Raw genomic sequence first — 16497 nt, 5'->3', positions numbered from 1 at the left:
CCTCTGCTGGGGATCTTCCTGATCCAGGGATTGAACCCAAGTCTCCTATATCTTCTGCATTGGCAGGCAAGTTCTTTACTACTAGCACCACCTGGGAAGGTCTGTCTACCCTCAATTCCTCTCCCCTCACTCTCTCTTAAATCCACTCGGTTTAGCCTTTCACGCAAACCATCCCACTGAAACTGGCTCTGTCAGGTCACAGGTCGGGTATCTCTCTATATCTCTTTCTCTCTGTTACACACACACAAAGCCCCCAGGATACAAGTCGCGTGCTGGAGATTTTTGTCCGTTTTGCTCCTTGTTGTATCCTCAGCACCTCCAATCCTCGCGACATTTCTCTCTCAATTCCAAAAGTCTGACTGAGGCGTCAAAGGATGAAGAGTGGGCTTAGGGCCACCAATCAGCCAAGGTATATCAGGTTCCTCAGGCCGCTAAGACAATCCCGGAGGTCCTAGGTGACTAAGCAGCTTCTCCCTTTGCAGATCCTCTGGTTTTTCTCCAGAAAGGAATGGCCTCAGAGAGGAGGTAGTAGCCGAGGTTTATAGGAGGGAAATCCGGGTTTGCTGCTCATCGGGACCACAGACCCACGAACCACTCCTTACAGGAGGCTCCCATAAAGCTAAGGCACAGACTGCCGGAGGATTGACACTAGGCCAAACCAGAGGGCCACTAGGCGGGGGTCCTGAAAGCCTCTGGCTGCAGAGGACTAAAAAGGACCTCTGCGGGAGCAGTACAAGGTCTCACGCCCCCGGATCATCCCTACTACGCTGCTAGAGGCTCTCCTGCGGACAGAAGTCGGACGCTAAGAGAAAGATTTTGCCGCTCGGCCTCGTGGGAAATGTAGTCTTTCATGAGGCAGGGCTAGAAAGGCCTTTTACAAAACTTTGGCAGGAGAAGAATAAAACACGGTGAGTATCGGAGTCCAAAACGATTGTGATGCTCACACAAACTCTGAATACACTTTCCCCGTTTTCTTAGTCTCGGGCCGTCTCCAGAGAAGATCCAACCCCAGCCCACCTCCAACGTCCCATACTCCTCCACTCTGTTTGGGCCGATCTAGCTCGCTCCCGCTCGCTCACCTCTCCGCCGCTCTGTCCAATCGTAGGTGTGTTCCCAGCAGTTCCCAGAGTACCTTGCGTCTGCCATGGCTGCCTCCAGCTGGCGCGGAGCTGTGCTCCTTCGAACCGTATCGGGGCTGTGGCAGCCAGGTCCTGATGCCGCAAGGGAATGGATGATCCGGCTCCCTTCTCTCTTGGGCTATCAGCGGAGGTGCGTTTCCTGTGTAGCGGGCCCGGCCTTCTCTGGTCCCCGCCTGGCTTCGGCTTCACGCCCTAATGGCCAGAACTCGGCCCTGGATTGCTTCCTCGGACTCTCTCAGCCAGACAACTCGTTGCCTTTTCGCGTCCCCGCTGTGTCGGTGCACAGAGGTAAAGAACGCAGATAGATTTGTCCGCGACTGTCACGGCTTTAGCACAGCAAGTCCCGTGTTAGGAAGACCCCTCAGCCTCTGGGGCTATCATCTTTGGCTCTATATTGTAGAAAACGATCTTGAGGACCCGAGAGTTAGAGGGGAGCAGTGAAGGATCTCACAGGAAAGAGATGCTAGGTTCTAAGAGTTTTCGAGCTAGAAGGAACCGATCTAGTCCCAACCAACGACGCCCACAAAGAGCAGGAAATTGAAGGGCCACAGGCATGGCAGAGTTGTGGCTCTCTCTCCCAACATGGGGTGCAAACTCGACCCCAAAGTGTCCCATCTACTTATCAAGACACGGAATTACAGTTGGTCCTTGAACAACTGGGGACAGAGATATTAAAGATGCTGAATCCGCGCAATCGAAGGTCCTGTATAATGTATTATTGGCCCTCCATATATGCAGTTCCTTACATACCCACAATTCCAGATCCAAGGATTCAACCAAGTGCAGAAACCAACATTTAATGGGGGGCGGAAGGGGAGTGCGGAATCCTGTGTGTAAGTGGACCAGCCCAGTTCAAACCCATGTTGTTTAAGAGTCAACTATAAGTAGCACTCTCTATTCTTAAAGTAGCATAGACTAGAGGCTGAACACAAAATCTGGTCATTGCGATGCAGAGTCATAGGAGCGAATACCGAAAGACTGAGAAAGCTTGCAGAGCTTTCATAGTACCCTTAGTAGGGTGAGACAGCTGAGGGAATTTCTGGCTTTATCTGGTATGGTGATATTTTCACACATGTGCATACATTTACTGGGTACAACTATACAATATGATTCCACAAGGTTATTGAGTGCCAGGCGTTGTGCTGAGATGTTTTACACAACTGTCAGTTGTCAAAAGAAGGTTATACAGTAATTAAGTACCATTGATATCATTTCTGTTTTACATATGACAAAACGAGAAAATTTGATAAAGGCATATTGTTTATATGGAAATAGACATACAAAATCTAATAGGCAAACAAAATCTCAAAGCCTGGTCTTGACTTCAACCTGGCGCACCAATCTCTTATCCATACTCTTTTTGTGGACAGATAGGGCTGTGTACCTGGTGGGGGATCCAGATTGCACTGCCTCTCACTCCCCTCCTGTCCCCTCATGCAGATGAGCAAGATCTCCTCTTGGTCCATCACCCTGACATGCCTGAGAACCCCCGAGTCCTACGAGTGGTCCTCCTGGGTGCCCCAAATGCAGGGAAGTCTACACTGTCCAACCAGCTGCTGGGCCGAAAAGTACGCTGCATCCTTGACCCTTCCCCCTCCCCTTTTCATTTCTCACATCTTACTGTGCCTTTGTGGATTGTTCCAGAGGGATCCAGGACCTCACTTGGGATTTCTTTCTTCCTGGCAGGTGTTCCCTGTCTCTAGGAAAGTGCACACCACTCGCAGTCAAGCTCTGGGGGTCATCACAGAGAAAGAGACCCAGGTGGTGGGTACTTGCAATGAATGTCCAGCAAACAGGACAGAGGGTGAAGCCAAGACAGTCTCCCTTAACGATTGAACCCTTCAAAAATGATTTTTAGATTCACTTTTCTTAGGGAAGGGGGCGCTTCTTCCTTTAGACCTGGAGCAGTTCTCTCTCTTATCTTACCCCTCTGGTATCTAGTCACAGAGGTCTCATTGCCTCTTTACTGCTTCCTAATATTCCATATATTCACAGTTGTCCTCCTCCTCCTGGATCCTGCGTATTGACAATAGTAAAACAGCTGGAGGATAAAAATCTAAAATAAAAAAAAAAAAAATCTAAAGTCAGCTCAACCAAGAAGTGGGGGCAGGCTCCTGACATCAAGGGTGGGTGGCTTTTCACTCCCCAGTCATAATCTTTCCTCCTGGGGTTGGGGACCTGGGCATCTCTTTCCTGATTTTAGATTCTACTTGACACACCTGGCCTCATCAGCCCTGCTAAACAGAAAAGGTAACAGCTGGGGGAACAGGGAGTCATTGGGGGGAAAGATGTTGAAGAGAGAGTGGGGAGATTCCATCCTAAGGGCTGGGAAACCCCCTTGTCACACCCCACCCCTCCTCAGTAATGCATCACTCACCAGACCCTTCCTGACCTATGTGTGTCTGTCCCTTAGACACCATCTGGAGCTCTCTTTGTTGGAAGATCCGTGGAAGAGCATGGAATCGGCTGACCTGGGTTAGGCTCAGGCTAGGAATCTGAGACCCAGTTTACATGATCATGGCCTGTCACTCCTGGTAGCTTGAGGGGTTGGGGGTTGGCCAGATCCCATACCCTGGAAGTTTTTTTTGGGGGGTGGGGGAAAGGGTGATCATAACCTTGTCCTCCTCCATACACTGCCGACTTCCAGTTGTGGTACTTGTGGATGTCTCAGACAAGTGGACTCGGAACCAGCTCAGTCCCCAGCTGCTCCAGTGCTTGACCCAGTTTTCCCATGTCCCCAGCATCCTTGTCATGAACAAGGTGAGCCCCACCTACCTGAGGAAGGGGTCTGCTTCAAGGCCCCCATCTCACTGACTACAGTCTTCTGCCCATCGCCCACCACCAGGTTGATTGCCTGAAGCAGAAGTCCGTTCTCCTAGAGCTCACAGCCGCCCTCACTGAAGGTGTAGTCAACGGCAAGAAGCTCAAAACGAGGCAGGCCTTGCGCTCACAGCCGGGCACCCATTGCCCTAGCCCAGCAGCTCAGGGCCCAGACCTGCAGCCTGCGAGAGACCCTCAGCGGATGGGCTGGCCCCACTTCCAGGAGATCTTCATGTTGTCAGCCCTAAGCCAGGAGGATGTAAAAACACTGAAGGTCAGTTAGCCTGGCCCTTGGTGTCCACCAGGTGAAGACAAGCCTCAGAGTTCCTCCTGGAAGTAAGAGTGAGAGGGAAGTCCCACTTGGGACTGATATGCTGACCTCTTCCCTCTCTGCCCATAGCAATACCTCCTGGCACAGGCCCAGCCAGGTCCCTGGGAGTTCCACAGTGAGGTCCTCACCAGCCAGACACCTGAGGAGATCTGTGCCAACATGATCCGAGAGAAGCTCCTGGAGTACCTGCCTAAGGAGGTGCCCTACAACATACAGCAGGTGTGGGCACAGTGAGGGGTCCAGGGGCTCCTTCTGGAGCAGGACAGCTAGGTCCCCAAGATCTGGGCTAGGGGACCTGCTGACCAGTCATGATGTCTCCCTGTGCAGAAAACAGAGGTCTGGGATGAAGGGCCAAGCGGGGAGCTGGTGATTGAGCAGAAACTTCTGGTGCCCAAAGAATCTCACATGGTGAGCAGGGCTGGGCTTGGAGGAGGGATCAGGACTGTTAGGCAGGGGTTCTTCCCGACTGCCTGATAGCCAGCTCACGGCCCTTTCTTTTACCCCACCCTCAGAAGATCCTGATTGGTCCAAAGGGGTACCTGATCGCTCAGATCGCACAGGAGGTGGGCCGTGACCTCATGAACATTTTCCTCTGTGAAGTTCAGCTCCGGCTGTCTGTGAAACTCCTCAAGTGACCACCCTCCGCTGTCTTTTCCAAGGCGTCCCCGCCCAAGCTGCTGGCGGGAGCCACTAACCAGAACTGCCTGCAGGGCCTGGGGCCAGGCATGGACACCGACAGGCTGACCGACTGCTGGCTGGCCTGGCCAAGTCTGCACCACATCTGCCGAGTCATGCCTTCCTGCTGGAGGAGGGAACCTGCCTTAGCTGGGTTCCCAGGTGGTTCCTCTGCCTGGGGCTATAGCTACTTGGGTCTTAGAAGCTGGCCCTTTGGTGCAGAGCACTGCTTCCCACTGGCTTTGGGCCCAGAGTCTCTGTGTTGCCAGTTGTCGGCAAAGAGGAGAACTTTCCCCTCTCCGCTCAGTCCGTCCACCTCGCAGCTGTGTAAGGACCTATGTGTCCTGAGTGAGATAGTGCCGCCCGTCTACTCCTCAAGTCCTTGATCTCTCCCACCCCACCCCATCTCCAGTCTCAACTGCGAATAAAGTTCAAAGACAAACATTCTGTTTCTCATCTTTATTTCTTTAGAACAGGAAAGAGAAAACTCACCCATTCCCTCACCCCCACCCCGTGGTCTGAGCTGGAGCCTCCCTCCCTTTGGTAGTCTGCTCCAGGGATCCGAGCAATCTTCTTGGCACGTTTTCTGGGTGCAGCAAGAGAACCGTTACCATTACTAAACTCAGTAATGGTAACGGTTTCCTCGCCATCCCCAAGTGCCCTGGCGGTCGGCAGGCTGTGATAGGCTGAGCAGTGAGCATGGTGGGCTTACAGCAACCCCTGGCCTCCTCCGCTGGCTCCAGAGCTGGGAGCACCCGGACTAGTACATCATCTATACTGTAGTGTCTCATCGCAAACTTACAGTATATGATGATATCCCAGTCAGGGCCCTGCGGGAGGCGCAGGGAGCATGGCTCAGAGAACACGGGGGCAGAGAGAGCCAGGCACTGGGGGCAGAGCAGGACAGGGCCAGGCTGGACACAGAGCTCTCCACTCCCTGGCCGACATCTTGACTCTGTGGTCAAGGACACCCTGAAGGGACTGATCCAAAGAGCCTTTCAGAGCAAGGGTCTGTTGAGAACTCCTTAGGGACCCAGCGCTGGTGTGAAACAAGCCAGAGATCACAATGAAGCTGAAGATTCCCTCTGATCAGACCCACAAGCAGATAAAGCCAGAGGAGGAACACTTACCTGGAGCTGAAACTGCAGACCTAGGAGGCCTTTAGAAGTAGGGAGACCCTGTCCCTGCCTCTCCACACAAGTAGCTCCCTTTTTAAGGCACCGGCTGGCCCCTCCCCTTGGGTGGGGTACTTTTCCCCGGGCTCTGGAAGGCTCTATCTCTTAACCCTTTCCTTTCTAGTCTCCTTGGACTGAGGATCACTGGCCCTTCTTCCTATTAGGCCCTTTGTCACATATTCTTTTATGGAACTTGAAGCCTAGGAGCCACCCTCCACTCTCATCCCCATGAAACTGGTCACCCATCTACTGGGAGGAGAAAAAAAAAAACAACCTCACCCCAGCCATCCTTCAGGGCTTAATTACTGATCAGAGCCCTGGGAAAGTAGTGGTGATGGGTTCTGGTGTTAGCAATGTAAAGAATACTCCTGCCAATGCAGAAGACTTAAGAGACAAGGGTTCGATCCCTGGGTTGGGAAGATCCCCTGGAGAAGGGAATGGCAACCCACTCCTATATTCTTGCCTGGAGAATTTCAAGGACAGAGGAGCCTGGCAGGCTACAGTCCATGGGATCACAAAGAGTTGAACACGACTGAAGTGACTAAGCATGAGTGTTAGTTTGAATCTCTGTAAGGCAGGGAGGGTCCTGACAGCTGTATCTTGGGGCAAGCTCTGACCTAAATTCCAGTCCCCAGGCCCCTTCTTGGTTTCTGCTGAGCCTGAGGCCAGAACCCTTGCCAACCTCTGCCATGGCAAGATCCTGTAAGTGGAGGGGTCCTCTGCTAGGAGATGTGAGGGCAACTGAATCCCAAGCTCATGTGGGAACCAGCCTAGGAATGGGTAGGGGCCTGTTCTTCAAAGCTCAGGGCCCCTAGGGTGACAGCCTGGCTGTACTGGTTCTCTGCCTCTGGGGAAGCTGAGACTCTTGGGGTAGCAGCTTCTCCAAGCGGGGCCTCTGTGACTTGGACTCCCATGCTGGGGAACACGTGGGCCCCTCTGCTTCCTCTCCTTCCTCCCTCCTAGACCATCTGGTGTGTGTGCTGGGAGGCAGTTACAGCCCTCTGCGGGGGGCAGATGAGGCCAAGATGGGGAATGAGAGGGAGAGACTCAACCTTCTTTTGGTTTCTTGGAGATATTTTACCCCCTGTCACGGAACCTTGGCACATGCTCTTCCCTGTTTGGCACAATCTTCCCTCCTTTCTTGTCTCCTGTTCTCTGTTTAGATCTTGAAGTGTCATCTCTGCAGGGAAGTCTTCCCTGGCTAAATTCCCCTGTTGCAGGCTCACCTATTTGTGTGGTTATTCATATTAAGCAAATTTTCACAAGGGCCTGCTTTATTCACTGTTTCTCTACCACAATGAAAATGAAAGTGTTATTCACTCAGTCGTGTCTGACTCTTTTCTTCAACCCGTGAACAGAGGACCCCATGGGCAGTCTGTAGCCCGCCAGGCTCCTCTGTCCCTGGGGTTCTCCAGGCAAGATTACTGGAGTGGGTTGCCATTCCCTTCTCCATGGATCTTCCCAACCCAAGGATTGAACCCGGGTCTCCCGCATTGCAAGTGGATTCTCTACTGTCTGAGCCACCAAGGAAGCCCCTCTACCACAGAGCAGTGACTAAATAAACGTTCATGTCGAATGACTGATGTCATGTGGGGGAGGGGAGAGATTTTGACCTGAGGAGGCAGACAGACAAAGCTGTGACTCTCTCAGGCAAGTCATTTTCTTGGACAATCCCCATTCCGTTTTGTAAAAGGGAATGATAGCAGTCCCCAGTTTGCAGAGTCGTGAAAGCCAAGTGATGAGCTGCTGGTCAAGCACTCAGCACAGTTCTAGTCCTGGCCCACAGGGGCTTTGCTGTTGTTTAGTTGCTAAGTCATGTCCAACTCTTTTTGACCCCATGGACTGTAGCCCTCCAGGCTCTTCTGTCCTTGGAATTCTCCAGGCAAGAATACAGGAGTGGGTTGCCATTTCCTTCTCCAGGAGAGCTTCCCGATCCAGGGATCAAACCTCAGTCTCCTGCATTGCAGCCGGATTCTTTACTGCAGAACCACCAGCGAAGCCTTTAAACAAGTTAATTTCCACCTCATGCCCTGCCCCCAGGGGCTCACTGAAGACCACAGGTGAGTCCTGTTGTTGAACATCTGAAAACTCATCAAATACTCTCGAAAGCAGCTGGAGGCCATTGAGGACGTCCAGGTTTAGAGATAACGGGCCTCAGGTGACAGCCCCGATTTCACTGTTCCAGCTCTGTGACTCTGGATCCAGTGCTCCTCTCTTCAGTTTCCCCATGTGTAAGGTGGGCGCTTTCCACACTGACCTCACGTGGCGGTTACAAGGATTAAGTGAGCACTCGTGTCAAACTGGACATGGAACAACAGACTGGTTCCAAATCTGGAAAGGAGTACATCAAGGCTGTATATTGTCACTCTGCTTATTTAACTTATATGCAGAGTACATCATGCAAAATGCTGGACTGGATGAAGCACAAGCTGGAATCAAGATTACTGGGAGAAATAGCAATAACCTCAGAAATGCAGATGACACCATCTTTATGTTCTTCACTTTCTTCAGTGAAGAAGAACTAAAGAGCCTCTTGATGAAAGTGAAAGAGGAGAGAGAAAAAGTTGAACTCAACATTCAGAAAACTAAGATCATGGCATCTGGTCCCATCACTCCATGGCAAATAGATGGAGAAACAATGGAAACAGTGACAGAATTTATTTTTTGGGGTTCCCAGATCACTGCAGTTGGTGATTGCAGCCGTGAAATTAAAAGACGCTTGCTCCTTGGAAGAAAAGCTGTGACCAACCTAGACAGCATATTAAAAAGCAGAGACATTACTTTCCCAACAAAAGTCCGTCTAGTCAAGTTGTGGTTTTTCCAGTACTCGTGTATGGATGTGAGAGTTGGACCATAAACAAAGCTGACCACAGAAGAATTGATGCTTTTAAACTGTGTTGTTGGAGAAGATTCTTGAGACAAGTCTCTTGAACTGAAAGGAAATCCAACCAGTCCATCCTAAAGGAAATCAGTCCTGAATATTCATTGGAAGGACTAATGCTGAAGCTGAAATTCCAATACTTTGGCCACTTGATGTGAAGAACTGACTCATTGGAAAAGACTCTGATGCTGGGAAAGATTGAAGGCAGGAGGAGAAGGGGATGACAGAGGATGAGATAGCTGGATGGCATCACGACTTGATGGACATGAGTTGAGTTAGCTCAGGGGGTTGGTAATGGACAGGGAAAGTCTGGCATGTTACCGTCCATGGGATCTCAAAGAGTCGGACGTGACTGAGCGACTGAACTGAACATGTCAAACATCCAGATCAGAGCCCAGCACCCATGAGCCCCTGTCAACGTTCTTCCCTCCTTCCCTGTTTCACTCGCTTGCTGTGGGACTGCAGGCTAAGTGCCACATTTCTGAACTTTGGCGGTCTTATACATCTTACCAAGTTACAAGAATTAAGTGAGAAGTGTGGGTGAGAAGTCTTCACAGACCCAGGTGCTTTACCCAGTGAGGAATTCCCCTTGTCTACTCCTGCCTTTCTGGACCCTCACTTCCTGGTCCTGTGACCCTACAGATACTCCAGGCTCCCTTCCCAGAGTCAAGGCTTCAGGGACTAGGGCCAAATTCAGGCCACTCACTGCCTAGGTTTCTATTTAGACCCTGGGGGCCAAGTCCAAGGGTGAGCATGGACAGAACTCAGGGATCCTGGAGGTAGTGGGGAGAGATATCTCCACCAGCCAGAGACCTTGTGACTGCGGCCCCGAGCTGGGGTGGAGGGTGCTGCCATCAGGGTGTGGGCTGGCGGAGAGCCTGAGCCTGGGTGGGGTAGTTTGATTAGCAGACTCGGGCTATCAGGGGTGGGGGCCTTTCTTCTTATCAGGAGCTTGCAGGGGCCCCAGTAGAAGCTGAGGACACTTCGTTCTGAGGGCTGTCTCCTGGATGGCTGCTTTTCCATCCCTCTGCCTCCATACAGCCTTGAGGGGAGTTAGAGCGGGGTCCTTCTCCCTTTCTGCAGGTCACAGAAACCCCTGGCAACCAGCATAGGGTTGGGGAATTCATTTCTGGTCCTTGGGCCAAGGCTTGTATATTAACTGCTTTTGCTTCAGACTGCAAGCTTCACGGCTCTCCTGAGACTCGAGGTGGGCTGGTCTGGTACCTTTCAAAGTCTGGTTCCGATTCCCGCCACTGCAGCTTTTAACCTTTGACTCGTATTTTGGCTTTCTTTGGATGAAGTTCTGAAACCATATGCTGAGTGATGAAATTAAGGATGGTCAGATCTGCAAGAGTGCTTCAAAATCATGGGTTCAAGTCCCTCTTTTCTACAGAAGAGGAAACTCAAGCCCAGAGGAGGGGCGGGTATCACCCAAAGCCTCAGGGTCCCCTCCACTTCACAGCATCAGGGGACCCAGAACCCTATGAGAAACAGGCAGGCAGGAGCCGGTACCCACAGACAAGACATACAGTCTCACACACAGATGTACACGGCACACAGGTATGATGCCTGCATAGACACACAATACACAGATATACACATTTTTGAAAAATGGACTCAGCTAGTAAAATTACTCATAATTTCCTCTCGGTTGTTTTACTAAGTTTCATAAAACTGGCAGTTTTGTACAAAGATACAAGAAGGCCAAAATATGTCATTCAATGTTTCACAGCACAGAGTTAGCATCAAAGCTCATCTTAGAACCAAGGACTTTGAGAAGTTCCGGGAAATTCTGGCTCCCTGTATTGCTTTACAAACAAGAGGCTCAAAGCAAGAGCCAGGTGTGGTTCTAGGAGTTTCACAGATGGGACAAGAAAAGCTAGAAAACTGAGCAAATCCGTACTTTCTGCATTGGGCTTGCAAACTGGGACTTTGCTGGAGATTACTGCCGGTGATTGCCTTTATTCCGGCTTGGTTTCATCTTGACTGGCCTGTGAAGCTTCTCCTGACCCTCCCTGATGATTGCCCCTGTGTCCAGGCTTGGACCTGCTCTGTCTTCCTCATCAGACTGTGAGAATTCATCTGATCCTTTATTTGTCCCATAACGACTCTGCAAGTGGGCACCTTGTCTGATTCTTCTCTGTGGTCCCTGCACCCTTCATGGGCCTTATCCTGGGAAGTGCTCAGAAAAACCCTTACACTGAAGAGATGCCCGCAGACAATGGGCAGTATATGGTACCGTTCTCAACACATTCCCTTACACGCTCTAAGCCTGTTGGCCCCACAAGCTGAGCAATGAACTCAGGCGTGGCGGGTCCTAGCAATGGCTTCCCTGGGGACTTTGCCACTGTCCATCAGCCTCCAAAGGATGACTGCCTGCCAATGTTATAACAGAGAAACTGAAGCTCCAGGAGGAAACTCAGAGTCCTGGGTCACACGGTAGTCAGGAAAAGAGGTAGGACAGCAACCCACTCTCCAAACTCTAGATCCCTGGCTCCAGGTCCAAAGCTGCTATGAATGAGGTTGATTTCGTGTGTGCATCTGTGGGGCCTTTCAGACTCTCAGAGGCAAATGGAATCAGACCTGAGCTTTGCCGCTTACCTACTGAGCACATGGCTTGCTTCGTCTCTCCGGATGAGCCTCAGCCTCCTCATCCCTAAACTGGGGCCGACCTTGGGAAGACTCAGTGAAAGAGTGTGTGGGAAGCTCCCAACGAAGCTGGGATTCCCTCCCGGCTTCTGCTTCCTCAGATCCTCCCACCCATCCCATCCCTCGTTTAGCCTCTTCCACACCTGCTCTTGGTCACCTCCAACCCACCAACATTCCTCTCTCCTTTCTCGGACCTCCTGTGGTTCCTGAAGTGGGCCCTCACATGGAGCTCACTGCCCTGGACTCACAGTTCAGGCCATCTGCCGCTTGAACCAGAGCCTCAGCCTGTACGTTTCAGGGGTCGTGCCTCAGAAGTCTTAACTTTTCTTCCTGACCACCAGCTCAGGACTGATGCAGAGCCAGAGGGAAAAGCATGGCATTGTATCCATCGGAGCCCAGGCTCCGCCCCGCCCAACTCATGGAAACTTGCCTTCCTTAGTAAAACGGGCTTAAAATGCCATCTTTTTCATGACTATAGTACAGATGAAATGAGACAGTAAAGGTGAAAATTTCTAACCGAGAGCCCGGCTCATCTGTAACAGGAGATCAGCAAAGCGAACGCCAGGCTCCTTCCCTTCAGGCTTTGCATCGCTTTTCCTGCTCCAGCCCTCCCCAGGGGGGCGTGTTTAGCTGAGGCCTGCGTGCTCACTCACATACCTGCCAGGTACGCATGGGAGCTCACACCTGCCCAGGCTCACACTGAGGCAGAAATAGAAACTTCCTAGCCCATGCCTCCCTGGCTCTGTTCATTAGCTCCCAGTTTCCTTGGTCAATGGGAGGCCCCACGTCCAGACTCAGGCCACGCCCACTTCTGTCTCCTGGCACCTGAGGTTTCCTGAAGGTGGCTGTTGGGTGGGGAAGGATCTCCAGGGAGCCTGGGTGTTGCTCCGTCTTCAAATCCTTCCCGCCATCAGCCTGGCCCCTGACTCCCTCCCTCCTTACCAGGACAACCTCTCTGCTTCACAGCTGCTGTGAAAGAGATAGGCAGCCTGGATTATCAGGCCAGAGGAGGCTCCCCATGGCAGCCCCCATCTTCACCCTGGCAAAGGTTCCAGGGTTTAACCCCCTCTGTGCTGGGCCCTCAACCCAACTGAATCTGGTTCCAGGCTCTGGGCACCAGGCCTGGTTCTCCTCACTCCGGCAGGCGTGATGACTCACCCTTCCTCCCTCCCCCCATCATTGCCCCTTTCGTGCCTCCAGCATCCTTCAAGCCTCTTTCAGCAAGACCCCTGCCTTTCCCAGGGCCCTCTGATCATCTCCTCTGGCTAGCCACCCTCTCTGACACGAAGGCTAAACAGGCCCATCTCCTGCTTAGGGGCCAGTGCAGTTCACCCAGGCCTCCCTTCCCTGAACGTCAACAGGAAGAAGTGAAAAGAGAACAGGAGCCTCAGAGTCTGGGAGTCTGGCTTCCAGTTCTGGTTCTAGCTCAGACCCTGTGTGACCTCAGGCAAGTTTTTCCACATCCATGCCCCTTGGTGATTTCATAAAACGGAGGGCAGTAGCTCTTTTCACAGGGTTGACTCAGATTACATGAGAAAGACACACATATCATTTTAGTAATCAGTTGGAAAGCAAAATTAGAATCTGAAGAAAGAAAGAAATGCCTGCAAGAGGGCTTTATAAGCCAGTTACCAAGCAAAGGATACCAGCTCCTACATGCTAAGCGCTCACGAAGTGCCGTACTTGATGCGAACGTGAGCTCATTCGGTCCTTATAACATCCCCACTAGAGATGGCCCCAGGACTTCCCACGTGCCTCAATAGTAAAGAATCCGTCTGCCAGTGAAGGAGATGGGAGAGTCACAGGAGATTCTGGTTCGATTCCTGGGTCAAGAAGATCCCGTGGAATAGGAAATGGCAACCCACTCCAGTATTCTCACCTAGAGAATCCCAAGAACAGAGGAGCCTGGTGGGGCTACAATTCATAGGGTCACAATGAGTCTGACATGACTCAGCACGTATGGACAACACATAGGTGGCCTCGGGCTCAATTTTGAACCTCTTCTCTTTACACCTACACTCATTCCTTTGTTGAGCTCATCTTGTCTCACAGCTTTAAATACTGTCTACACACCAAGTGACTCCCTAAGTCCTGTGTCCAAGTCAAGCCTCTCCCCAACACTAATTTGTAAAGTTAATCTCCTACTTGGCGAATTTCTCTAATAGGCACCTCACACTTAACATGTTCAAAATCGAGGTCCTAATCCCACTTCAATTCTGCTCCTTCAACTATTTCTCCCATTTCTGTAAATAACAGCTCCATTCTTCTAGACCAGTCAAAAAACCTTGGAGGCAATGTATTCTTTTTTTTTTTTAATTTCTAAAAACACTTTATTGGAAAAAAAAAAAACCACTTTATTGAGGTGTAACTGACCATAAACTGTTCTGATTAAAAATGCACACTGTGGGACTTTCCTGGTGGTCTAGCAGTTAAGACTTCCACTGCAGGGGACACAGGTTTAATCCCTCATTGGGGAGCTAAGACCCCACATGCCGTGCTGGGCAGCAAAAAAAAAAGCACAATTTGATAAGTTTGGACACATCCCACTGAGACAATTTATTCTTGAACTATTATTGAAGTACAATATATATTTTAAAAAATGCACAACTCATAAGTGAATTATCACAAAGCAAACACATCCACACACAAACATCCGGGTCAAGAAATGGCGCATTGCCAGGAGCCTCCTGTGTCCTCTCTCTGATACTCCCCTCTTTCTCTCCAAAGGTGACTTCTATCCTGACTTCTAATGACATAGATTAGCTCTGCCTGCTTTTTTGGATGTTGTATGATGGGATGAATCCTAATCACTAGGCCACTAGGGAACTCCCAGTATTCTTGTACATATATGAGTGCGTATATCTGCTGGGGGTGGAATGGTTGGGTCAAAGGGCTGCTTATGTTCAGGGGTATATATGTGTGTGTGCGCGTGCGGACTCAGTCATGTTCGACTCTGTGATCCCATGGACCGTAGCCTGCCAGGCTCCTCTGCCCATGGAATTTTCCAGGCAAGTGTAGGTATGGCGGCTCACTGGTAAAGAATCTGCCTACCAATGCAGGAGATGCAGGAGACTTGGATCCCTGGGTCAGGAACGTCCCCTGGAGAAAGCACATGGCAACCCGCTCCGGTGTTCTTGCCTGGAGAATCCCAGGGACAGAGGAGCCTGGAGGGCTGCAGTCCACGGCGTCGGAATCGGACACAACTGAGCTCACGAACATGCACCGAGGTACTATCTTCTGTCAAACAGGTTTTCACAGTGGTCGTATTGACGTACTCTTCTTCAGGCTGTGTGTGAAGTTTCCAGTTGCTCCATATCCTGCCCTACGCTTGGTATTGTTGCTCTTTTCTATTTTAGTCATTCTGGTGGATGTGAAGTGGTATCTGTTATGGTTTGAATTTGCACTTCCTTGATGACTAATGAAGTTATGCGTGCTTGTCCCACTATTCATCACTGTGTAACAAATTATCCCCAAATTTGGAAGCTTAGATAATTAATATGGTCTGGACTTCTCTGGTGGGCCCATGGTTAACACTCCATGCTTCTACCGGAAGATCCCTTGGAGGAGGGCATGGCAACCCACTCCAGTATTCTTGCCTGGAACATCCCATGGACAGAGGAGCCTGGAGGGCTCCAGTCCATGGGGTTGCAGAGGCTTGTACACAACTTAGTACACAGCATGCTTCCACTGCAGGGGGGCATGGGTTAGATCCCTGGTCCGGAAACTAAGATCCTATATGCCTCGCAGCCTAAATAAATACATAAATAAAAGATAAAAGCTCTTAAAAGAAGAAAGACAAATGAACAAAAACCAACAATCCTTTTGCTACCTTGCATAGTTTCGGAGGTCAGGAATTCAGGTCTGCTGGGAAGAACTAGCTTGGGGTTTCTCTGGCAGAAGAGGTCAGGTGGGGACTGGAGGAGCTGGGGGCTGATGGAATAGCCCTCTCTCTTTCTGTAGCTCAGGGCATATCACTGAGGTTTGCCTGCTGGAGCTTCCTTACAGCACAGACTGCTTACAGAGTGGCTGAAGGCTTAAAGATAGCATATTCCATCAAATAAAGTGGAAGATATATTGTCTTCTATCAGCTAGTCTTGGAAGTCCCATAGGATCACTTCTGCCTTATTCTGTTGACCTAAATAGTCACAAAAGGCCACTCAGTTTCCAGGAAAGGGAGCATAGGCTCCACCTCTGACTGGAAGGACTGTCAAAGTTACACTGTAAGAGGAAGTGTAGAAAGGAAATTATTGTTGCCTCTATCTTTGCCACACGTGTTTTCATGCATCTACTGGCCATTCTGTGTAGTGCTTGAGCCCATCATTTCTCTTTTCTCTGAGGGGTTGTCTTTTTTCTTCTTTGTATGCAAAATATATTTTGGGTGCTAGTTTCCCCCCTAGGTATATGTGTTATAAATATCTTTCCCCCTAATTCTGAGGTTTGCCTTCTCATACTTTCAATGGGTCCCTATGTGTGCATATGTGTGTATGCATGTGTGTTTATAAATTGAAATTTTTATAAGATAATTGTAGATTCATATGCAGTTGTAAGAAATAATAGATCCCTTTCACACTTTACCCAGTTTCTCCACTGGTCATGTCTTGCAAAACTGCAGAATAATATCATAACCACAGCCAAGTATCACAGGATGTTGACCTTGATATAGTTTACCCATTTTATTCAGATTTCCTGTTTAGCTTGTGCTCACTTACATGTGTGTATTAAGTTCTGCACAATTTCATCACCTGTGTGTACATGTAGCCACTACGATAAAAGTTACTGAACAGTTCTAGTACAAGAATCCCTAATGCTTATAATCACACCAACCCC

At 50.3% G+C, this 16497-nt stretch overlaps 1 protein-coding gene across 2 annotated transcripts; it reads left to right on the top strand.

The window, feature by feature from the left end:
- Positions 1–1138: 1138 nt before the first annotated feature.
- ERAL1 (Era like 12S mitochondrial rRNA chaperone 1) lies at positions 1139–5401 on the top strand. 2 transcript variants are annotated; one of them, XM_065909213.1, is made up of 10 exons: positions 1139–1427; positions 2580–2707; positions 2826–2903; positions 3343–3389; positions 3553–3614; positions 3787–3899; positions 3985–4233; positions 4360–4509; positions 4618–4698; positions 4806–5401. In XM_065909213.1, the coding sequence occupies exons 1-10, from the start codon at positions 1145–1147 to the stop codon at positions 4923–4925; spliced, it is 1311 nt and encodes a 436-aa protein (XP_065765285.1). In that variant the 5' UTR covers positions 1139–1144; the 3' UTR covers positions 4926–5401. The 2 variants fall into 2 exon arrangements, with proteins under 2 accessions (XP_065765285.1, XP_065765284.1); XM_065909212.1 differs by having other exon boundaries at positions 4803–5401.
- Positions 5402–16497: the final 11096 nt, after the last annotated feature.

Source organism: Muntiacus reevesi, chromosome 18 (assembly GCF_963930625.1).
Source record: "Muntiacus reevesi chromosome 18, mMunRee1.1, whole genome shotgun sequence".
NCBI lineage: Eukaryota > Metazoa > Chordata > Mammalia > Artiodactyla > Cervidae > Muntiacus > Muntiacus reevesi.
Note: the sequence above shows the minus strand (reverse complement) of the source record. Positions and strands in the feature narration are given on the sequence as shown.

Excerpts from the sequence above, each read along its gene's own strand:
- ERAL1 (XM_065909212.1), top strand. The coding sequence starts at position 1,145 with ATGGCTGCCTCCAGCTGGCGCGGAGCTGTGCTCCTTCGAACCGTATCG. Across the intron at positions 2,708-2,825 it reads ACCAGCTGCTGGGCCGAAAA|GTGTTCCCTGTCTCTAGGAA; the intron begins GTACGCTGCATC and ends TCTTCCTGGCAG. Across the intron at positions 4,510-4,617 it reads TGCCCTACAACATACAGCAG|AAAACAGAGGTCTGGGATGA; the intron begins GTGTGGGCACAG and ends CTCCCTGTGCAG.